Source organism: Caloenas nicobarica, chromosome 17 (genome assembly GCF_036013445.1).
Source record: "Caloenas nicobarica isolate bCalNic1 chromosome 17, bCalNic1.hap1, whole genome shotgun sequence".
NCBI lineage: Eukaryota > Metazoa > Chordata > Aves > Columbiformes > Columbidae > Caloenas > Caloenas nicobarica.
In genome coordinates, this window is record NC_088261.1 from 3241006 (window position 1) to 3265516 (window position 24511).

General features: G+C 50.2%; 2 protein-coding genes across 4 annotated transcripts in view; one reads left to right on the plus strand and one right to left on the minus strand.

Moving 5' to 3' along the window:
- Positions 1-16601, minus strand: part of RPH3AL (rabphilin 3A like (without C2 domains)) — a 40218-nt gene extending 23617 nt beyond the window's left edge. Inside the window, exons 1-5 of one of the 3 annotated variants that reach the window (XM_065647175.1) lie at positions 16529-16601; positions 8065-8175; positions 6820-6963; positions 4728-4857; positions 1114-1200 (exon numbers count right to left, since the gene is read on the minus strand). In XM_065647175.1, the coding sequence (XP_065503247.1) occupies positions 1114-1200; positions 4728-4857; positions 6820-6963; positions 8065-8141 (438 nt within the window). In that variant the 5' untranslated portion in view covers positions 8142-8175; positions 16529-16601. Of the gene's footprint in view, positions 1-1113; positions 1201-4727; positions 4858-6819; positions 6964-8064; positions 8176-16417; positions 16485-16528 lie in introns of those variants that run through there. The other 2 variants (XM_065647176.1, XM_065647177.1) reach the window with 2 other exon arrangements.
- A 4640-nt stretch (positions 16602-21241) lies between these two features.
- On the plus strand, positions 21242-23430 carry LIAT1 (ligand of ATE1). The gene is made up of 3 exons (XM_065647416.1): positions 21242-21284; positions 21728-21892; positions 22988-23430. The coding sequence occupies exons 1-3, from the start codon at positions 21242-21244 to the stop codon at positions 23428-23430; spliced, it is 651 nt and encodes a 216-aa protein (XP_065503488.1).
- The last annotated feature ends 1081 nt before the right edge of the window (positions 23431-24511 follow it).

The window sequence follows — 24511 nt, forward strand, 5'->3', positions numbered from 1 at the left end:
GCAGAACACAGAACATATCTTGACCTTCCTCACTCTCCATTTTGGGACCTTCATTTGGAACTCAAAACATCTGGATGATTCAGTATATGAAATTATCAGCAATATCCAAGGAGCTAGAATGCTTTCTGCCTGTCCTACCCACACTGCTGTTCAGAAGTTAAAGCCCAGAAGCATCCATGTACCTCTCATCTTACCTGAACAAGAACTTTGCAAGTGCTCCCACACAGACAAACGTCTCCTACGTAAAACCTAAGCAATGCTAAGTCTCCACAACTAGTATTAAAAAAAAAAAAAAAAAAAAAAAAAAAAAATCAGTGTCTCAAACACCCACAGAAATGCTCTCATGACACTTCAAAACTTGATTTAGCAAAGCACCACGGCTTCACAGTTGGTTGCAGTGGTCAGAAGTAGCTGCACTGGATTGATGTTCAAGGACCACAAGCAAAAGCCCAAAATAAATTGATGGGAACAGTCGAAAATCTTTCTGCAATCACAGAACAAATTCACTGACTTCACTGTAGAGCAGCGAGCCTGATGTTGGTGGATGCTGGCTGGCAGACAGAAATTGAAGCAGGCTATTACTCTTTGCAGTGTAAAGTCAAGGATGAAGAATACAAAAATGTAGGGACCTGCACTAGAAGCCTCACACACCGGCAAGTTATGGGATTTTGCAGGCAGGGAGGCAAACAGACTTAAAAGCCGCAATCCTAGTTATTTTTAGAGGGACAAACATTGCAGCTACGCTCTAGAAGTCTCCAGTTGTATTAAAGAACCAGTGTTAGCCAAGTTTATTTGCCACAGAGCTAGGAGGGAAAGAGCTCAGCAGCGGAAGTTAACAGTCTCTTTATGACCACAGATAGAAAATCCCCACAAAGCCACACAGGCTGAAGGGACTGGTGGTTTTTTTCCCCTCCACCCCCCCACAAAGCAAAGTTGTCATCATTGTGTGTATTCATTGAGCCTGCTTGGCCTCCAGCCAGGCCTCCCAAAGCCCGTCCCAAGCTCCTCTCCCCGTGGGAGGGAAGGGACAGGGACGAGCCCACACACTCAGCACAGACTTGGGGCAGGTAGGCACACGGTGCTGAGCGCCATCTCTCCATAGCTGCATTTTACCTCTCTCTGTTCACTGCAGATCTTGCACAACCAAAGATGACGTTTCTGAGCTCCAAAGGTTTCTATTCCACACTTGGTACAAACTTTCTGAAACAAGGAGAAAGGAAAAAAAGAAGGAAAAAGGTGGTGTTAGCAGCTCCCCACAGCCACAGAGCCCATGGGAGAGAGAAGGTCGAGAAGCATCTGTCCCGACAGTTCTGGTTTTCTTTCCTTAAAAACCTAAACATGGTACAATTTTCTTACTTATCTTGGAGAACCACTGATGGCAGGAAGCTGCTTCAGGTCCATACTGACATGAGACAAAGGCAAATCTATAGCACAGTCCTTGACTGCAGGGTGAGAACTGGACAGGGCAAATCAAGCCCCATGAGTGACAGGCATATTTCTAGAGCATTTCTTTTATTCATCTAAACCCTAAAACCAAATCAGTGTGGCATGGAAAGCAGCTGTAACCAAGTACAAAACGAGCGTGAGTTTGTGCAGGACTGGAAAGCCTCTCCTCCCCTCACCCCACGTCTCTCACCCCGCGGTCTCCCCTCCCTTTCGGCACACGCTGGGCAGCTGTGGATTTGTGGCTGCTCAGGAGCAGGCACGGCCGTGCCGACGTGCACGTTTCCTGAGCAGAACGCCTGATAGCGCCGCACAGCCTCTGTTGCTGCACGAGGGAACTTTCATGTCTCCGCTGGCATTACAAGCCATTTACAACCTGAATCACCTAATATTATATAATGAAGCTGATGTGTATCAGGCTTGGCTTACAGCTTGAATGAGAAATGGGATGAGTTCTTTGATCCTCACAGAGCAAAAGCCACTCACAAAAGGGCCCTGGAGAGCAAAACCTTGCTTAGAAAGACACGTGAACTTAATCCTCCCAGCTAAAGTTTAACATATCCCCCTAACCAAGCTGATCCTCCGAGCCAGGAGATCTGTGTCCAGGGACAAAAGTCTCAGTGGCTCACTCAGCCCTGGAGAAGGAGAGCAGCAGAACAATGGTACCTGAGGCGATGGCTTCACCGCACGAATAAATGCACCCAACTCTTTTGGACAGCATAGTCCAGAGGCAGCTCTGTCCCCGACTCCTGCTGCACAGAGAGCGGAGGCAGCATCAGCAGCCCTGCAGGGGTTTGTGCCCCTCTCCATCTCTGTTCTTGTCCTCACCCTCATCCCCCCAGAGAAATAAGGAACAACCTCTTGGGTCTGGTGCATCGATACTCAACATGGCACTACCCAAGCCAAGGGGGATTGCAGATGCAATCAGCAGACAGCACCTGAGCTACCCCAAATTCTCCCTCCCTCCAACCAAAACCTGATGGAGCAACTCACCTTAAATACCCTCAAAGATCCCAATTCCCACACATATAGCACATTCAATCACTCCCTCTAGTGGAAGTTTCCAAGAGATTTTATCCCCAGCCATAAATTTTGAAAGTTCCAATATAAAAATGGGCTTTCCTCCTCCCCTTCTCTGAAGACTAGCTGGAAAATTGAGCATCACTCACAACCCCTCAGAAGAAGACATAAAAATCAAGGACATTAAACGCAGCCCCATTCCTCACTAAATACACGATAAAGCACTTTCTTCTCCTGCTTATACTTCACCTTTTATAGATGATACTGATACCTTCTGCATGGCAAATGACACATTGCACTTTATCTATCTACCGCTATTGTTAAGACACCTGGATTTGCATACATCCTTGTCTTGCCATAATGCCTTTATTTCTAAGGTAATAAATACTAATATTAAAAATATTCTTCATAAACCAGAAAATGGTGCTTTGAAAATCCACCAAGCTACAGGAAATATAGAACCCCTATGCAGCAGAAGGGACTTGCTGAAGGTTAAGTTCTTTGCTACATTTCAGATGCATCATTACAACAATTCCTGCTATTGAATTAAACGGGCTGCAATGAGATGCTAACAGAGCAAAGCTAGCAAGAAAAAATATGAACTTTAAAAATCCATAACTCCCTGACAAGTCATTGCTTATTGCATACAACACTGCGCAAGTGATGGATATCCCTGGATGAGAGGGAACAAGCTTAAAGTAACAGTCCACCCTGTGTGCTCTGCCGAAGGGTTGACTGTTCCCCGAGCCCACAACGTTAAAATGCAGCAAGAGGAGCAGCCCGGGGCACCCCGTCAGCATCGCCCTGAGCTCACACGCACATGAAAAGTGCAGCCAAGCTGAAAGTAGCTGCAAAACACACACTGCAAAAGTAGGGTCTCACCCTAAATCAACCTGGCTATGAATCCTCCTAAACTGCTGAACAGACTGCAGGCAAAAAGGGAATAACCACCAAAAAATTTAACGGTGAGAGCCGTCCCAGAGTGCTGGGCTCACACAGTCCCACCAGCTGGGGGTTGTCACCTGCAACCACAAACATACAGGGCAGGGAAGTGTCTGTGCAGCTGGTGCCTCCTCACGACTGTACAAGGCTCACAAGGAGGAGGTCAGAGAGCGCTGTAGCAACGTGACCTCGCTGGCTTCTGACAAGGTGAGAGCAGAACCGCCAAGGGAAGGCGGCAAGAGCACAGCACATCCTGTTATTCCGCGTGCTTGAACTGCAGGAAGCAGCCAGCCGCCTCCTGTCTGCCACCCAGCCCGAGATCTGCAGACGTGTGTGCACAGAGCCCACGCTGATCCCCAAGAGCTGCCCTGGAGCTCCCGTTCCAACCAGACCTTGCACCGCACAGACCTTCCTGCTGCTTCCTTCCCCAGCCCTTCCTACAAAACTACTTTCTCCCTGCTTTAGGACCCAGAGGTTCAAAGATTTGCTTTGACTTTCTCAGTCACTGCCTTACAAGCAATTTTCTGCATAACTCCTGCCTCAGTCAAGTGCCTTCTGCAACTTGGATCCAGTGGAGAATCTCACTCGACAGCAAAGGCAGCGCAGCTCCCAGCAGCTCCCTGCCCAGTGCTTCTCCTCAGTGATGAGCTGGGTGACATGGGCAAGGGACAGAGCCAGCACAGGCTGTTCTCTCCCACCCTGCCAGCAGCAGCTCAGAAACACTCCTGCACCCAGCAAGTACCCTCAGCTCTCCCCAGGCAACACGCTGAGGCAAAGTCACTCACAGAGGTACCTCCCCAAGGAAAGATGGGCTTCAAGTGCAGGAAAAACAGCCTCCCAGCAGAGAGAGGATAAGGTGGTTGCCTTGGAGATCATCATCTCCACAGCAATCCAGATTAACCCCTTGGCTGCAGAGTCTAGATAAGAAACGATCGTCCCGCGGGGCACTGGTAGAATAGGAGTCCCCCCACAAACTGATGCTGCCTCTCAAACAGCACCCGCGCGTCCTGCCAACAACATACACAAACACAGGCACTGATGCACAGGGCTGGAAACCTGACACTGCTTTGGAACTTGAACATGGACTTGAGTCCTCTGAAGAGAGACATTACTGGACGCAGTGCAGTTTAGGTACTTTAGGATCCCGAGGAATAAGATAACCAGGGTGGAAAAGAAAATCTGATGGTTTGACAGCACCAACCTGGACAAGTGGGCTAAGATATGTTAACTCTGCAGAGCTATCCAGCTTCCAAGAGGCCTAGTGGTCTTTTCTGGACAGATTTGCTACTGGGAACAGGCAGAACCTGTGTGACCAAACCCACCTTTTTGCAATCCTGACAAAAGACCGAGGTGCTGCCCAGCAGCCCAAGCATTTCGCCGCAGAGCAGACACTGGGAGAGGCCATTCCCCATTGCGTTCTTCCTCATGTTCTCCAGCCGCTCCACCAGACGCCTGCAGGGAACGGGACAGAGCAGAGGTCACAGGACTCACCTTGGGAATTGAAGCCCATGGCATCGAGGCCAAAAACATGCAGACATGTGCTCCAGACTCAGCCGCCTTTGCTTCTGTGTGGTTCTGGGCCCCTTGCTAGGACCACACGGACTTTCACTTCAGCCTCTGCACTCAGTGTTTCCTATCAGCTGGCTCTTGGTCTTCAGGGGATATAAACCTCTGTAAAATCCATCTACCAATGCTCACCACACTCAGAATAATCAAAATTGCAAATACCACTGACAGGTCTGACTCAGATAGCGGGTGCAGGGCAGACAGCTCACAAGTGGGAAATGGTCCCACATCCTCCAGGAGCTCAGTGTCACTGAGGCCACACGGTCTCAGCGCAAGGACTTCTTGCTTGTAGAGCAAGAAAAGCATTCAGTGCTCAGCTCCAGGAAAGTCAGACAGCACCGGGAAAGGGCTCAGACCTGCCAAGCCCTGCTCTGTTTTTACATATACTCCCTGAAAGCAGCACTGCAGGCAGAAAGGCCAGACTGAAGCCATCAGACCAAAATGAGCCCGGCTGCAGCACAGGAATGCCAGTAACTGCTCCCTGCTTTGCTCGACAGGCTGCTTGGAAGACAGAAGTACATATGTATGCACAATGTCCGTAGCAGCAGGACTCCGAAAGAGAAGGAAGGCGAGATAAGCAATTAGGATGCAGGATGCGGAGAGCATGCAGAGCGAGGCTGCTGTCATGCGATCGCTGCTTGGCAATGCTCAGGCATCCATTTGTAGATGGGGACGATAACAGCCAGGCCATTCATCAGAGGCAGTGACCAGCTGCAGCCACGCGCGTGCATGTGGCTCAGGGAGAAAACACAGTCCGGCTACCCATGCAACCCCCTTTCTCGTTAGCGCTAATGTCCCATCAACTAAGTCCCGTACTGAGAGGAAGGCAAGGTCTGTTTGAAAGAGGTACTGGCTGTGGTGATGAGGTCAGACAGCACAGCCAGGCTGAGCTGTCATTAGTGGATTTATGAGCCTTGACTTCAGCACAAGAGAACTCTCAGAAGTTAACCAAGGCATTTCAGAGAATGCTTCAGCAGGGGAACTGCGAGGCCATCGCTTTCTGCAGCTACACCAAGAACCACACAGAAGGAGCAGCCCCTCGGGGTCACCAGCTGCTCCTGGCACCGCTGGGGTCTCCCACATATCACACAAACATCACTGCCAGTTCTTGTTAGCACTCCTGTGCGCTGCACAGGGACAGAGCGAAGCGCAGGGGCAGGAAGCTGGGCCTGCTGGACACAGGCTGGGAGTCACTGGGGTTTCCTGTCTCACAAACACGTAACGCTGCTGGGAAACACTGCAGGACTGCCCAGCTCCCCAGCCTGAAAGGCAGTCAGCGCAGGACAACCGCAGACACAGCTGAGGCCAGACCTCCAGCAGGACTGAAAGCAAATGGAAATCTGCAGCAGCAGAAGGATGCCTGTAAATTAAATAATTCAAGCTAGCAACCCCCTTCCAGAAGGCTCAGCCAACTACAACATAAACTCATTCACTGCTCCAGGCAAAATCCCAGGGGGCTGCTGCAGACAAGGGAAAACCTAACTGGGCTGCCAGCAGCCGTTTCTGAGCCGTGCTGTCCACTACCCATGGGCACAGCTCGGCATCTTCCCCAGCCTCTTCCAGAGCCACTGGCCCAGCTGCCGTCACACAGGCGGCATTTACCAGGGACTGTGCCAGTGGCTGCAACCACGGCAAGCGCCAAGGCTCAAAGAAGACGTGAAGAGAAGGAAAACATCACATCCTTCCCAATGTTCATCTCCTCCAAACAAGCAACATGGGAAGAGAAAATAACTGACCTAAGGGATGCTCAGACTGACGGAGGTTGAGCTCAGGCAGCCAGGAGAGCCACTCCTCTGTCTGCACTGACCTTTCCTTCAGAGGGAAGGCGACAAACAAACGTGACCGTACCCGATGCGCTGCTGCTCAATGATGTCCAACCTCTCCGCCTTGCGGATGACTTCCAGAATGACCTCAAGTTCCTGTGGGCTCAGAGCCTGCATCTTCCTCTGCTTTTCAGTCTGGAATGTGTGCACTGACCAACCCGTCTGGAGCCTGTGGGAGGGAGTGGAGAGAAGAACTGAGCTGTGAAAGGAAAGCACGAAACCTTTGACCTGCCCCACAGGCCAAACCTGCCAGGCATACAGAACCCGCACCAGCCTTCCCTGGCTAATCCCCAAAGCGAGAATATCTTCTCACTGACCAGACCACCATGTCACTCCTCCAGCAGCACCAAGTGCTGTGCCATCTCTCCCTGCCCTCTCATTTCCCTTTCTGCTCTAGTTTGTATTTTACCACTCGTAAAGACAACCAATGTCACTGGGGCTGGCTGTCCTGGGGGAACCCTTGCAGAGGTGGCATCTGATGCCAAACACCACAAATGCCAACAGCAGACTCCACAACACAGGGATTATCTGCACCTTCCTCCCTCCAGATCACACATTTCTAAGGTCCTCAGTTCAAACACACAAATCACCGGGCATGCTTAGAAATATAAATTTGGCAATGTCCTCCATAGGTCTAACCCAGGCCTGCATGAGGACTTTAGCAAGCCACTTTCTGTGCCTCACATCAGCAGCTGACATTTCTCCTCAGCTCGCTTGGGGACAGGCAGAAGCTTTCACAGCTCAATTAATTACCATTCAGCAGGGCTTTAGAGGTCACTGGATAAAGTCACAGCTGCAAGCAGAATGCAGGGCGCTATCAGACACAGCTGTTTTAACAAGGTTTTCAGGTGAAGGCTGGAGAAGCAGCAGCAGCGCTCACTGTTCACACTTGGGCACTCCCCTCAGACACAGGGTGACCCCCTATTTTCTAACACTCTACAGCAGGCTGACCCCAGACATTCGGACAAGAGGTGGCAGTGGCAGAGTACTGGCTGCCCACGGAAGGAAAGCATCCAAAAAAATAAATGTAATTCTTGTGGTTGACTCATCTCTATCCCTTTTGTATTTAGGTTATGCAGTAATTTAACTTCAGGGGAAAATGAGATCAAATGACAAGTCCCTAAAACAAAAGAATGCTGGCAGCTGAGGGATGCGATCAATTATATTTAGGCTGTGGATGAGGCTGGTGGGCCAGTGCTCCACAGAGACCCCGGGAAACCATTCAGGCCAGAGCTGAGGCTGGAAGGGGAGGAGGGGGGTGAGGACTCACTTGGCGCGCAGAGCGAGCTGCCGGTCGTTGGGACATACCCACTGTCCTGTCCCACTGCCGAAAATTGTGTCAGCCATGGCACCAGGCTGGGGAGGAGCCGCAGGATCACACCTGTAAGAAGCAAACGCCAGCACTGAGCACAGCTGCCACCCCAGCCTCAAGAAAGCACAAGGCAGCGCTTGGCACAGCCTTATTAACCATCCTGAAGGGCCACTGTTCGGGCAAGCAAAACAGCGGTGATCTGCTGGTGTCACACACAGGGGAAGCAGACAGACTGTCACCCACAGACAGCCGTAAAAACATACCATCATCCTCATAAAACATAAGCCAATAAGCATCTTCAAATACCTTGAAGACAAGACTGGAAGTTTAGATTTTATGGTACTCTGAAAAAAAGCCAGAGACTCTTTGGCAGTTCTGATTTTTCATTTCGAACTAGAGAAAAGCATTGCTTGTAAGAATAATCTCTGCCTCACCACGTCCAGAACCCCAATGCTGCAGCACTGACAGACAATGCCACCCTAAAGGACACAAAGAAGCTACAGTTGCCTTTTTTCTAACCTCTTAATGGGGTAACAAACAAAAACCCACACGACAATCAGCATGAATAGCGGCAAGTCAGTTCGTTCATTAAAATTGCCTCCGTAATAGCCTGATATTTATAACTACAGCCTACAATAGCAGCTTGTTTGCATTCTCTGATGTCTTAAGACAGCATCTCTTGCAGCACATCTCCTACTGCGGCTCCCGTAACAGGCACGATCACACCAGCGGTTCCTTGTGTTCAACAACAATTTCACCGTGAACTGATCAGTAAAGGCAGCAAGAGCCACTGCCACACGCTCGTGGGAGAAACACATCCTCAAAAGAGACTTTGCAGCTAAGCAGTTCTGAGTCCTACCGGCAGCTCAGATGAACGGAAAGCACCAAAGGACAGGCGTAGCCAGAAGATTTCAGTGGAGACAAAACTAGTGTTGATTTACTGAGCTTTCAGTAGCTCAGAATCATCTGGAAGGTTGGAAGGATCAGAGTCCAACCACAACCTAACTCTAATTAAACAGTTTGAGGCTTTAAGATTTTTTTGAGAGGCTTTGAGTTTTTTAAGCCTGTTTTTAACTTTGGCCCCAGCAAGGGTACCACATTCACTCTGAATGTGTGCAGGGCTGCATATCACATTGACCCTTCTCATTGCCTTTAGGAAGGAGGCTCTCGCCACTACCTTTTTTTGCTTTGCGGTGGCTGTTTTGATGGAGGGTGACCAAGTCACCTCTTACCGCCTTCCGCAATGTTGTAGTTTGGTTTTGCTTGCCCTATTCAGGAGGTCCAGTCCATTCCCATTCCAGAACGGTCCCTGTTCCTTCTCAGCTGGGCAGTAAGGCTGCTCCCTGCTCCTCAATTCCTGCATTCTCCATCCAGGTTCTCATAGGCACCTGCTGGGAGGTGGTGAGTCACCGCAGCTGGGACTCAAACCCACCATCTTATGCATTAGACCACTGGGGCCCTGTGCTGGCCTTGCTCTCCAGCAGAGCAAGCGTCTCACATGCCCTAATGCATAATAACCCTTACCTTCCCCAGAAGAGACACTTGCCGGCTTTGAAACCATACCTGCTGGGCAGAGATAAGGTGTTTAATGCTGCTCAGCAAACACCAATCAGGTACAATAGCATGCGGGGTATATCACCTGCCAACCACGCCGCAATTCCCAAGAAAACATGTGTTCCAGTCTCAGCCCACAGCACGCTCACCCCAGCAGTGCTGTGGTTCGGCGTGCCGCGCCGACACTTGCTATCTGCGGCTGCCACATGGAGCTTCCTGCTGCTGTGCCAGGCATGGCAGCATCGCAGGCTGCGCGGCCTTGGCCTCTTCGGCAGGCGCTCAGCTTGTGCAAATCCACTCTCTCTCCCTAGGCTGAGCTCACGCGTCACACACGCCCTCCCATACCGAAACGCTAACCTGTGTCAGAGAACTGGCAGCTGTCTCCTGCCAAACCCCACGCCAGCCTTGAGAGTCAGAATGGTGACAAGCAATGAATCACTTCCGTCCTCTCTGACCATCCAGTTTCTGGAGAGAGTCTGAAAACTCAGTGCTTACACCAGGTAGGAGAGAAGAGGAGGAATTCCACACAAAGAACAGATTTCTTTCAGTGCAGAAGGATAGATGTATAAAAAGGGTGAAGGCTCTAATAATTCACCGTGATGCTCCGCAGCACAGTCTGACCATATAGCAAAGGGAGGCACGGAGATGGGAGGCTGCAAGGAAGGTTCAGCACAGAGAGAGAATAGAGACAGGCAGGACAGACAGAAGTGTCACACGCCATTTTTTAAACTTTTACTGCATTAGTTAAGGTGATCATTTTTGAAAGGGATCATCCTTAGAAGAAACCCATGAACCCTGGCATCTTCAGTTTACCAGCTACTTTCCCTGCTCTGCTCAGTGCCACACAAGCTGTGGGTTTGCATTTCCATTCTGTCCCAGAACACCTGCTCTTTTCATCTTCTTCACGATCTCAAGCGAGGAGATAACGCAGTCCCCACACACATCCCACAGCAGCTTGCTCACCGGGGAGCAATCAAGAATTAACAGCAAAAAAATACGGAGGCTCCCGCCCCCAGGCCAGTGTTAGAAACAGAGAGAAGCTACAGTTTCACACAGAATTGCTAACCTTGGATTTTCCAGAGATTTTCCAAGCCTGTGATGTGTTGTTAACAGGATTATACGCACATGTACCTCCCCACACAAATGCATATATTAAATTACTCTGGAGATATACCACGTACTCTTCCCTCCCACTCATGCACACCTGAAGAGCAGCACAGCCCACACATTCTGCGTCCACTGGCGCGGCTGAACGCACACAGCCGCACCGACACGGCAGGCGCTTGGCAGCTGTGCCATGTTTAGCATAAAAGCCAGAGCTGGAGATGAGCCCCATACCACAGTCAGGGCAGAGGAGTTTGCTCTGCCAGCAGCTGTGCTTTCACGGCGGAAAGAAGCACTGAATACATCTGCCCCCTCTCTGCAGAGCTTTATCTGCTCTAACAGAGCTGAAGGCAAGTCAGAATAGAGCACATCAGCTGAGCGTTTTTCTCAGGAGAGACCTGAACACATTCTCCAGCCTCCTACCACACTGCACTTTTCTCAGCATGACTGAACAAAAACAAGCAGTGTCATGCTCTTTTGCCTCTTGTTACTCAGCATACGCTTTCTGTTCTCCACCATCTCCTGAGCAGCATCTGCCAAGACAGAAGGAAAACAAAACACAGCCTAGAGATCCATCATATCCCAAAACAGTTTTCTGATAGATTATTCCCTAAAACATTTACAGGAGCATTTTCTTCCAGCAGCACTGGGTGTCTGCTGCTCCCTCTGATGTAAACCGGCATTGCAGGTGGTTTTGCACCTCTGCCTCTGAAAAAACCATGGTGTGGTTTCACACAACTACCTCAGAGAACGCAAGAAGAATGACATGGGACTGCAGGACACAGTCTGCTGGGACAGAAACAGGAGCAGTAGCAGGACTGGAGGAAAAGGAATATCATGCATGGCCACGGCAACAATGCCAGAGAAATGGCACCGGTATCTGGAAGGCATGAAGCATCCTCCCTCTTATCTCTGTACAGGACAAGAAGTACAGTGGAATCAGCCTAATCAGAAACACCAAGATAGCAAAGCCACGCCAGCCAGGCGGTGGTGGAACATCCCTCTCTTGCAGTCACGCTCCACTGCATTCTCTATCAAAAATACCCCAGTTAGCACCTACCTGACCGAGCCGTCCCCTCCCTGTCCTCCGCACCTCTCTCCAAGCTAACAAAGGGCAGAAGCAGTCGCTCTCCAGCAGCAAGAGCACAAGAGAAACCCCCAGCTCTTGGCCCAGCTGCAGGTACACTGCATCCAGAATAAAGGGGAAGCACAAGTACTCAGTGTTACAGAAAAAAAAAACTTCCCACTTCGAGATCCTGCTTTTTACCTGAATTAAGAATTAAAAGGGAGCTCTTATCGATACTCTATGACCTGCTTTAAAAACCCTCCACCTGTTTGTTCCTTTCCTATGATGGAGGAAGTCATGTGAAACAAAAGCTCATTAAATCTGCATCCACCTGGCTGCCCTTGGCACAGAAGCCTGGGGAGCACTACAAGGAAGGAGCTGCCCCGCAGCGAGCCAGCCCTTTGCACGGGGCCAGGGCGTTTCAGAGGATGCGCAGCTGAGCACATCTCTGCCTGCAGCCCTGACATCACGCTGCTTCTGCTGTCTCCGTGATGAGACGTGGGCTCTGCAGCCAGAGAACAAGACACCTGAGAACGTGGCTTCGGTCTGCAAAGGAGAAGTCTCCCAGTGGGGTCTGAGCAAAGGGAACCGCGCAGGGTGACACTGCTGACTGGCCCCATGTCCCTGCAGAGTGACCACAAGACGGTAAAGAGAGCAGGACCCTTCCCACTGGACAGTTCACCCTCGGCCTGGAAGATGAAGGTGGGGTCCACATCCCCCAGGCACAGGCGAGGGACAGGCGAGCACCCTTACACACCCCTTACCATGCTACACAGCCGCGGATCCTGCAGCCAGCACATCGTCCCAAAGCAGCACAACAGCAGCGGGAGGTGTTTCTGAACATACTCCAAATCCCCAGTTCAACACCCAGCACATTCGGCACCATCACCGGTGACTGCGATGGCAGCAGGTTGCCCTGTTGGCATGTCCCATATCTAGCCCCGGCTGACAGCAGTATGTGGACACGGCCCTTTGATGTGATGCTCTTCAAACAATTTCAGGCTCTCCTGTGAAAGAAGGCCAGTTTTCTCAGCAGAATAGAAACATGAGTATCACGTATCTTTACCCAGAGTACAGTCGTAGTAGGTCACGTCAATGCTCCAGCGAGCACGGTACCTGCTATCAGACCAGCTCCAAGAGCAGATGCTAAAGAAGAGTATAAGAAAAGAGCACAACACAGCAATGCTTTTCCAGAACACCCTCCCAGCCTCCGGAGATTCCTGGATCACGCACTGCCTGAGCCAGGCTGTTGCACTCTATTTAACACCCTCAGCATCTTTCTGTCCCAAATTTATCAGCTTGCTTTTTCAGCTCATGTGCCCTTTCAGCATCACCTCACTACACAAAGTCCCCGCCCCACTCCTCCATCTCAAACGCATTTTGACTTTACCTTGACTACATCAAAGTTACAACTGAAGAGTCTTGTTGACATTGAGGTAGTGACTGCAGCAGAGACACCTCCTCATGGCAGCGAACGCACGGCCTGCACGAGCCCTCCTGCAGCGGGGCTGATATCGGGTGCCCATAAAGCATGAATTCCTCGGAGTCCTGCAAATACAAAAATGTCCTATACAGGCCCACAAGGAGCTCTCCAGTCAGCTTTCATTTGCCTGGTTATTTCAGCTAAGCAGTTCGTGTCTATATTAATTTGTTTTTATAGGAAATTAATTAGGCTTTTTAAAATACTTCATTTAAAAAATAAAAATTAAACATTTGGCCAGAGACGAGTTCCCAATTCCCAGCCGAGCTGTGCCGGTGTAATTAACTCGCCTGCTTTGAGGGCGTCACCTCCCCCAGGACTCCCAGCCTGCACCAGGTACCGTGCTGCCCTGTTTTCCCTTTTTGCTGCTGCTCCCTCAAAGAGGCAGAGTAATTACTCTCTGCTCCGTGCACCAGACCCCATTATGCCTGGGAAACCTTAGCAACTAAGGGAGTGTTTGCTCTTGTTGCTATGACAGAGGATAAATGACTAGTGGAGATGGATAAGGTTAACCCAGCCGCTGCCTCCCACCCGCCGGCCAGTCCCTTTTCCTCCCAGTCACAGCAGGGAGGGAAAACCTATTTAGTCCAGACACAAGCCTTCTCCTCGTGTTTTAAAGATCCTAATGCCACAGTTGTATTTCAAAGCACACGACAACTTTAAAGCGACAGAATAACCCTTGGGGCTGTAGAAGCGTGGCAGAAGACACATACTTGACTTTGAAGATCCAGCCAAGTCTCAGAGCCAGCAAAGGGCAGGAACAGTGCCTGTGCAAGTGCTGGCCTCAGTCAGGGCTTTATAAAAGTTCTTCTCACACACAAAGCACTTTGAACTGCCCTTTCACACCCACCTCTGGCAGTTTGTCAGCCCCTGCAGCAGCAAAGCACCTGCTGTGAGCATCGACATTTCAGAGGGGCTATGCGGGCAGGAGGCACATGTGGAGCCGAAGGATCCTCATCACCTTCCTGCTCCTCGTTCTCAGGAAGGGAGACAGCTGGGCCGGTGCACAGGGCTCGGCTGAGAAACGGCCTTTTGCCACTTCTTGTGACAAATCCCCACAAGAGCACAAAGCCTCAGCAGCAGATGGGGAGCCAAGAGACACAAGGAATTCAGTATGATCAGACGTGACTTGCAGCTCTGCAGCTTGGGCCAACAGAGACAAGGAAAACACTATGTCCAAATAAACACCACAAAGCCTTGGCAAGCTTTGGGACAACAACTTAAGAACTCAATCAGACAGACTTTCTCCAGCCTGTCTCACCAGGAAAGCTCAATCTAAGCAGTACCAGTGCCAGCAAAATAGGGAAAACCTCATTCAGAGCCGTGTACTCAGATGTGGTTGGCCCAGCCGAAATTAAACACAGCACATAGAAAAGTGAGAGGTGTCATTATCACAAAAGGCCAAGTTGGAAAAGGAACGAGTGAAGGTGAGGGGGGGAAACAAAGAAAGTTCCCCATGCACCAGAGCTGCTTCCCAATCCTAGCGGCAGCGGCAAGAAGCCTAACTGCTTTTAAGACTGAGCTTGTTAAAAAGCTTATAAAATACAATACCCTGGAGGTCCATGCCAGTCCTGTGAGCAGGAAGATAAAATCAGCTCCACAGGAAAACCAACATACGGTATCAACAATCCTGTATTAATGAGAGGCACTTATTAGCGTGGCTACTTGATAGATGGTAAGCTATAAAGAACCAGTTTTTGCCCAAGCAAAGCCAGACCGCCGGCTCCCTAGCACCTTGCGATGCTGGGGAGGAAAGCCAGCACTGTTCCACCTGCCAAGGTGTATCTTTATTTATCAGGCTTTGGCCCTATTTCCTTCTGATCCCCAGCCAGGCAGGTGCATTGTGCAAAGTGAATAATTCATGAAGACAGCAGGCTCTGACTCACATTCTGGGGCAGGTTGATCTGGCATAGGCCTAGGAGAAGCAAATTAGCATCTAAATGGCCAATTAGAGAGACTCATTTCACTATTCTGATATGCTAAAAAGCTCAGGAGGCCTCCTGGGGCGGAGGTTGGCAGGGTGGCACCTTCCAGCCTACAGAGAAGCACTGAGTTTCTTAGAAAGACTTGGACATAGGAAGTACTGAGCACGGGCCAGTGTTTGTCAAGGAATCCTCGCAGGAGAACTGCATGCCAGCCTATTTTGCGGGTAACCTCAAGTGAACCAGGAAAAGCACCAGTTCAGAGCCGGTGGAGAAACTCTGCCGAGCAGCCTGACCCCAGGCCTTGCCAAAAACTCCTTCTCCAGCACAGCTCCGAGCCACAGGCCTGCCATCGCATCTGATGGCGGATGAAATATCCTTTCTCAGCATCCTTAAACTACAGCATTGGTTTTAGGCATCCGAGGATCTTTTAGGCATCTTTGAACAACGGACAAGTGCAGCCAGCAGTAACACCAAGACCTTTACCACCCTGAAGGTTGTCAGTATGTGCAAAAAAAAAAGCCATGGACTTTGACCATGCCCTGGGGAGTACCTGACGCAAGCTGCAGCAAACTGAAAACCCTGGGAACGGGCACAGCATGTCATTCTTACCTGCACATACAAAGGCACCCATTGCCCCATGTCAGAGCACCCAAAAGGATCACGACAACCCATCCTCCATGGGATGCACGTGGCTGCTCCCACCACACGCACAGCATGACCCGCACAAGCTCAACAGCTCTCAAAAGCACATGGGGGCTGATCATTTCTCGGAGTGTGTCGCTTTGAGCCTCCCACTTCTGGCTTGTTTCCCCCCACACCTGTGTCACATTATTCAGTTACCTTCAGGAGCCTGAATTCTATCTAAATTCAGCCTTGTGCAGTTTGCCTGGCTGTATTTCCAGACTCATTTCAGCAGCATTTTAGGTAAGATTCTCCCACCAGTGGAGCTGCGGCTCTGGGTGCCCCAGGCACCCCCAAAGCTGCTCCCTCCCCTGTCCCAGCTCGCCAGAAGGGGCCGCGCCCCACGGGCCCCGGACACGGCGAGGTGTGCAGACAGCCAGCGAGCACAAACACCCGCAACTCTGCTCAAAACTCCGCACGAAGCCTCCGTGCGTCCCCCGGGCAGAGCGCAGCGGGCTGACCACCACCCGCCCCCGCCGCGCCGTCTCCCCGCGCACCCACCTGTCCCCCGGCCCGGCCCCGCTGCCGGCTCCACCACGGGCCACGCCGGGACGCGGAGCCGCTGTCCACCCCCCGCACCCCACGCCGGGACAACGCGGAAACGGAGCGCACCTGCGCCGCTCCGCCGCCGCCAGCCCCGGCGGCGCCGCCCGCTCCGCGCCGCTCCGGGTTCCGCTCCGGGTTCCGCTCCGCGCCCCCCCGCGGGCCCGGGCACCCCCTGGCGGCGCCGCGCTGCACACGCCCCGCCGGCCGCCGCCAAGGCCCGGCCCGGAGTTCCGGGGCTCGGAGCGGAGCCGCCCGGGGGGAGTGCGGGCAGGTGTGGGCTGGGAGAGGCCCGGGAGCCTTAGAGCAGGATAAAAACTCACTGAAAAAAAAAGAAACACAAACTACGAACAAGGAAAGCCGGTAGAAAAAAACGAAACAAAACAAAACCACACACAACTAAAAACAAAACAGAAGGACCCAAACACAAGCCACAACAGCAAAGAAACACCCAAACAAAACAAATCCCCCCAAAACGACAGCAACAACAAAAACCGCAACAAAAAAAAACCAAACGCAAAACCCGGAAGCAAAAAACAAAACAAAACAAGAAACCCACAACTGCACAAAACAAACAAACAAATCACAGCAAACACCAACCCTGGAACAAAAATTTTGCAGGGGAAAAAAAAGTTCAGAACAGGAGCACACTGTAGCAAAACCAGGTGACCTGCTGGGCCCAGGAACACCGCAGGGAGCTCATAACTTTTAAAAATTAAGGGCCCAAATGTGCGGAGTGATCCTAACAGCAGACACCAGCTACAGAAGGATGTCTGGGATCAGCAGCAAAATTTGGTCTCGCTTTTGCGTGGTGTGGACACAACATGCCAAGATAAACCCAGCCAAGCTGCTTCCACCAACTGGCTGCACAGTGAGGGATGGACCAGAGGGCCGGCGGGCCTTTTCTTCCACTTCCAGCAATCGCTTGTAGCCCACTCCCTCACGGTCCATCATAATAAAATACGTCTCATTTTGCATTTTGGAGAGCTGTACAAATGCTCGTTACTGTCCGATGCAGCACAGAGAGGGTGGGGATGGGGGAGAGGTGACAGCCTGGGATCACACAGTGAGTCACCAGAAAAATCACAGGAAAACAATTATTCCTTTGCACAAGCCTGTGAACACAGAAATTAGGGCTCATTACTGTCTAAATGTCCCGTGGATGCAGGGAGTAAATTTGCCATGTGACAGGAAGGGAGGGAGAGAAAATGAGAGAAGGAAAACAGAAAGGAAGAGAAGAGAGATCCTCAGCTGGTGCCTTCACTGCCTGTTCAGAGGCGGCTCTTGAGAAACCCAGTGGCCCTGCAAGCCCCATCATTTACACACACCCACCAGACCTCATGGGATGATCTTAGGGACCCTGAGCCACCTTTTACCTAAATCTAATTCAAGTCTGAGTATATATTTTGCTTTTCGGTTTAGGCAAGTGTTGAAAAATTCATCAGAGGAAAGAGTGTTTGCATTCATACGGAGCCTGTATTCCTGTGGAAGAAAGCACTCGAAGATGACATTTCGCACCAGGGTAATTCTCCACACAGTCAATAATATAAATAAATTAAACGCATGGTTCAGACGACTTCAGGAAAAAGATAAATTACCTTATTTAACCAGCTATGCTGGTGGGAGCAATAGGCACAGGGAACGACACACATCTCAGAGCCACTATCCATTCTGCTGTTGAATTTGCTCGTCGGGTTCCCCACAGAACCACAGATGCTTCAGAGTCCGACTGCAAGGCTGAGCCTTGATAGCTGGAAGTCACAGAGAATAAATATGACATTACATTAAAAATTTTAAAAGGCTAAATATGACTTTTAGCTTGATAGCGGGAAGTCAATTTTTAATATACTCGTTTCTCAGAAAGCAGGCACTTCCAATTCCACCCAAAGAACCCTTCAAAATCTCTCTTTTATCAATGATGGGTTCCACTGAATTATTCACCAGATCACAGCTGCCAGAGATTTTAAATATACACATGACAAGGACCGTACCGGAGAGCAGCCTTCTCCCGCAGGCCGAGCAGCGAGGCTGACAGTCGCACCGCTGATGCCCCGAGCTGATCCAGGCTCCTTCCAGCACTGCACATAATTGCTCGCCAGGGAGCAGCCTTTCTGTGTCACCCTTGGACAGGCAGACTTCTCAAGGAACGAAAAATAAAGACCACCATTTTCGGAGAGATGTTAAACTCACGGCCACGTCCTCCAGAAGAACTCAGGATGCTTAAAAGCAGCCCAAACTGCAGCAAATGATTCCCAGTTTGGACACCGGACTGGTACCCAGGGGTCTGGGCTCCTGCTCGCAGCCCTGTCCTGCCGGGCAATCAAAGCTGAGGTATTGCGTTGCTGCTCTGCTTTCCACAGCTTGGCTGTTGCTTCTGGTTAGATCACAGGTAAGGATTCTCATCATCGGTCTGTTCAGCATTTGACGCAAGAATTTCAGGTGGACAGTTGGTGTTTTAACACACAAATAATAATGAGTATTTATTATGAGCAATTTTAAACACATAGAATAACCAAAGGCCAAACTGCCTGGCCTCTTATCTCTGAAAAGACCGTTTCCTAGGGACACAGGCTCAAAATTGGCAAGGAGACATTTGGCAGCCCCGTCGCATCACCCTGACCGCCCCAGCTCAGTCCAGCTGCTCTGCAACCCACAGCAGGGCCAGGATTTCTCTCCAAGCTGTTACTCTGAGTGCAATTCTCTCCTGTTTGGTCCTCAGTGATTCAATTTGTATTTGTCTCTCTAAGTTCATTCCTCAATAAAAAGGTCGATGATTCAGTCCCTAATCTGAACAAAATAAATCTTGCTTCTTGAGTACACCTGCTCAAGAATATATAAGACAAAGGAAATGTTTAAAGAATACCGATGATTCATAGCAAATTAAGCTGCTTTTTTACCTGTTTTAAAGGCAAACTCCCCATTCTTCTTCATGTCACCAGATCTACATAGTTGCTTATAAAATTACTGATTTTTACAGTCAGGATATAAGGCATGTTCACAAATCTCCTCTCAGAGGCATCTGCCTGTTGCATTACCCAGATTTTATACTAAATGGGGGGTCATCGTAACACCCCTGTCTCACCAAAGAAAACAAGTACAATGGTACCTTTACTTCATTTTACACTCGAGCTAAAATTAAAGAGGACAGTAAGAATATTCAAGCAAATTGAAAGACAAATCTAACAACCCTTATACACGTAGATTAGATCTACTGCTTGAATGCAATTAGCCCTCCTGGCAAGCGTTTACAAATTGAACTTCTATTTTATGAAATCATAATATGCTTATTTTCAAAAGATGTCTGCCGTCAAGACACAGTGAAACCTTCAGAGGATTGTGGAAAGTTTGTTCTCAGTATTTTTACTGTGAATTGCTGGTAGAACATCCGCTGGGACTGGAGTCTGGTGGTGCCGGGCACAGCAGAGTTTTAGACTCTTGGTTTAAACAGAAACGTGGGACAAGGAGAAAAGTGACAGAAAGCAGTAAGAGGGTAAAGGATTTGCCTGGGGATTATGCCCTTTCAGAATAAAATTATCTGCTGCTGGGGAGCACCTCAGCACCCACCCAACTGCAGCAGCAGACTTTCTTTCTGTGTAGCTCAGGCCAGCCCCTACTACTGGGCTCTCATTTTGGCTGGCAAGTCAGGTTTTATGATAATAAAATTAACTACAGCCACCACCAGCTACAAGTAATCCCCTCAGCTGTTCTCTAAAAATACTATACTCTTCAGTCTGGATGAATTATTTACATCCCATCGCTGCCGCTCCTGTTTTCCTTGCCTTTTTGCCCTGTGTCACTGTCCCTTTCATCTACACGCGGGCTTTGGAGACCTGCTGGCTGCTGTACAGCATTAGCAATAACCATCACCGCGAAACCCTGCTGTTGACACTTTGAAATCAGCCCATTAGCGGCAGCCGGAGAAGTGCTGCCTGCAGCCCCGGGAGCCGCCGCGGGAGCAGCCTCCCGGGAGCCTGATTTCATCACAACCTGTCTGAATGCAACCGCCGGCGTCTGCCAAATTTCACGTCTAAATAGATCAGAAGGAGAGAAGGAAAGAAACAGGCGGGGAAGGGGGAGGAAGCCACCAAACCAGGATTAAACCTCCACTCTATTTCCAGGGAGAGGAGGATAAATCGGCAGTACATTGCTTCGGTGACTGTTGCTAGAGTTCTCACGAATGTTTTTTGGCCTCCGAATGCGACGCACCCATCTCCCTTGGCGGTGCGGCCAATAAAACACTCAACCACCACAATGCAGCAGCAAGGGCAGGAGATTTGAGCGTTGCCCTGTCCCAAAACACTCAAGAGGGCTATTGCCACCTCAGAAAGCTGTTTCACATGTACGTTCGCTGCTCTGATGTGGAAAAGGGTGGAGGGCAGGGACAGGGGAGTTTCCTTCAGCATCTTCATTTGCAGAGCTGGGGTATGAGTAGAGGGCGGGCAGGATGCCGAGAGCTGCTCTCCCTGCAGTGGATTCGGGTTTGATTTTTGTGTTTTGTGCTACAAATCCCGTAGCCCTGCAATATTTCACCTGCTGTACAACCTCGGACGAGCCAATACTTTCTGGTGTGGCCATATTACCTCAGGCAAGCCCCAATACCCCCACATGCAGACGGCACAGGGGAGGAAACCTGTGCCAGACAGGGCGGTTCACACAGAGCAATGGCGCTGGGCCCCTGCCCAAGCGGGCAGGTCCAGGCTTGCTGCTGCGCCATGGCTGCCCTGGAGACCTCGCTGAAGGGCAGGCACTGAGGGGGAGAGGAAGGAGGAAGGCGACGGTGAGATGGAGGGGAAGGCGCTGAGGGGAGGAGAGGTGAAGAGGGAAGGTGAGGTGGAAGCGAAGGAGCGGAGGGGAGATGGAGAGGGAAAGCACTGAGGGGAGATGGAGAGGGAAAGCACTGAGGGGAGGTGGAGAGGGAAGGCACTGAGGGGAGGTGGAGAGGGAAGGCACTGAGGGGAGGAGAGATGGAGGGCAAAACCTGGCGGGAGATGGAGGGGGAAGGCACTGAGGGGAAGAGCTGAGGGGAGGTGGAAGGTGTAGTGGGAACAGGAGCTGAAAGGGCAAAACCTGCGGGGAGATGGAGGAGAAAGGCACTGAGGGGACGTGGAGCACTGGGGGAAAATGGAGGGGGAAGGTGCTGAAGGGAAAGGAGGTGCTGAGGAGAGGTGGAGGGAACAGGCGCTGAGGGGAGGGAAGATGGAGGGGAGTGACGGACAAGCAGGGAGGCTCGGCTGGGCTGCTGACCTTCCTCCCCTCGCTCCCTGCCAGGCTCAGGGACAGCCGTGGGGGGCTATGCCAGCCCTGCCGTGATGGGCAGGTGGCGGGGGACAAGGGGCTGCCCGTGCCCCCCTCCACCGCGCGGCGTGAAGCCACCACGGGGAAAGAAGAAGCAGCAGCCACCATGCGGGAGTGTCACCACCACTGTGCGGGCAGGTGAGCTGGGCTGGCTGCCACAGCAGCCACGGGCAAAGGCCACCGTCCCCCACAAAGCCACCACGCTCCCTGCAGCTGTCCCCAAACACCCCACACAGGGTCCGGGGGTCCTGGGGACGGAAGGGGTCATGGGGCAAAGCCACCTGTGCACCAGGCTGGTACCCGATCGCTGCTCAACGTGGCGTGTTCGTGCAATCGACACGAAGGGATGTGCAGCCGCAGCGTGTGCAGCTGGGGTTCACGGTCCCTGTCGGCCGGAGGACGCGGTGCTGGGCTCTCCCTCCATCGCGCTGCAGAGAGAAAAAACCAGGTTCCCTAGGAAATCGTCTTTGCACTTTAAAACCTTCCACTGAACCTAGAGCCTGTTCATATGTATGCTTCCATTTATAGCTACAAATCTGTCCAAAAAAAGAAAAAGATGGAGTACATGTAACTACACAACATAAGCAGTAGGAGGCATAAGACATCTGTCAAGAAGTAGGAAATTTCCTGAACTGCCTGAGATTTGGGATGCTGTAAATATTTAGTGGTTTTCTTTTGGTGAGCTACAGTGTTATAGTTTAAATATTTGACATTCCATGGGCATGAGTCACAGTACTGATCTAACTTCCCACCAGTTATAGCTACAGAAAGGGGAGGTTAATTTCAAAAAATCTTCCATGTAATAGCTGTTCACTTCCAGTATCTTAGTACAGAAGGTGCCTGAACATTTCCAGAAATTGTGCTATTAAAAAAAAAATCACATTGCTTTCAGTATTAATGGATAACAGCTTAAAAAAATCCCCAACTAAGAATCCATTTCCTGCCTCAATTGAGTTAGGCAAGGAGAGTGAACTTGATGCCAGTGCATTAACAGCCTCAATAAATACATTTTACAGGTGTGAGAATCATTATGTTAGCCATTCAGATAAATATGTTTCCCACTTAAAAATAAGATTTTTAGGCCATTAATATTTTCCTATCGATTTGGCTTCTTATTAATGGGCACGTAAAGGCACAGCAAGAACTTGTCTCATCATCCTCTTTATGAAATAGGTAGGAAAGCCTCAGAGGCAACACATACATTTTTGCTAACAGTGTTTCTTTTTTTAACAGATAAACAGCACCGCAAAACCAGAAAGCAGCAGTCCCGCTCCCCTCCATCGCTTGAAACCCCAGATCCTGGGAGGAACCCTGACTTGGCCCAAAATAACGCAGACAACAATCAGGAGGATGCAGAAGTAAACAAGGTTGCAGTATCAACTTCCACCACTTCCGACTCTAAACAAACAGATCAAGGTCTTTCTGCTCAGCTTAACAAAAGCCTTCGATGGGACGGGATTCTTGAAGATCCTGCAGCAGAGGAAGAAAGGCTGCGGATCTACAAGATGAACAGACGAGTTCGGTACGAGTTGTATATCCAGCAACATCTGCCCGCTGAGCCGTGCCCAACTGTCAGATGTTCCCCATTGCTTCACCGCAGGCCACCACGCACAAGCTGCGATCACACAGTATGTAAAGAAGATTTCTGCAGTTGTTTTGTGGGGGAGCAAGCATGAACCAGTCCTGAACGCTGAACGAGCCAGCAGAGTCTCCAAGCTGCAACCAGTGGTGTCACCCAAAATCTCGCAACAAGTTCTGTAGCTTAGTACTGATTACTCACCCTCCTATATCTGTGTGGAGAACGGGACATTTGTATTTTAAAACCAACCTGTTAGTTAAGGTATGGATGCAACTCAGACGTTTTCAACAATTAAAAGTGCTCCTTTCCGCACTGCCCTTTTGTTCTGGAGTATCCCTAGTTATTGCTATTGGTTTATTTCAAAATTATAAGCACTGCATTATTGCACCTGAGCTTTTCAGGTATTCGCCTGGTGAATTGCTGGTCCTGAAATCAGCAAGCACAGCCCTGTGGCAGATGGGGACAGGGAGTGTGGGCAGCTGAACGAGGCTGAAATGATTCGCAGGCACACAAACTCACCTGGTACATGAAACTGAGCGATCTGCAGAATCCGGTGCTCATCTCATGGCTTGTGAGGTATTGTTGCTAGGTATTTTATTTTGTTATAAAAATTCATTGTATCAAACCCACAGATTTGACATTCTGGAGAAGCGCAGCACACACACAAGGAAAACTGAACACATTTAGAACAATGGGGTTATCCTTGTCATGGTATGTACCAACCAGAAGCCCATTTGGCCAATATGAATTAAAAATCAAGCCTTGTACTCCCCTACTTCAGTTACTCATAGTAAAAGAACATCTTTCATACAGAGTGTCTCTACAATATTAAAGGAAACCAGCCCAGGCCAGACTAAAGGAATTATTTGCACGTTGGATGGCACATCTGAATGGAGCAAAAGTTTTTCCTGAAGCTCTCCTGAAACATACTGGTATGATTTTTAACGTTTTTTCTTAACGACTCTTCAAATGGAGTGGTTTTTATACAGCAATTGATGTGCGTATATGGCTTTTCTCCTGCTTAATACTTTAAACAGTGCATGACACTGAAATGCTTGCACAGACTTTCGCAGGAGCAGCGGTGTGCTTTAGAATAGCTTCACAGCTCCCCAGATTCCAATAATGTCATTACATGCAAATCTAGAGCTCTTGCAAGCAGATAACCAGATGAACAATAA

What these genes read in the sequence shown, in the direction of transcription:
- LIAT1 (XM_065647416.1), top strand. Translation starts at nt 21,242, where the DNA reads ATGGAGGGGAAGGCGCTGAGGGGAGGAGAGGTGAAGAGGGAAG. An exon ending in AGGAGAGGTGAAGAGGGAAG is followed by an intron (nt 21,285 to 21,727) that starts GTGAGGTGGAAG and finishes GCTCCCTGCCAG; the next exon opens with GCTCAGGGACAGCCGTGGGG. An exon ending in CACCACCACTGTGCGGGCAG is followed by an intron (nt 21,893 to 22,987) that starts GTGAGCTGGGCT and finishes TTTTTTTAACAG; the next exon opens with ATAAACAGCACCGCAAAACC.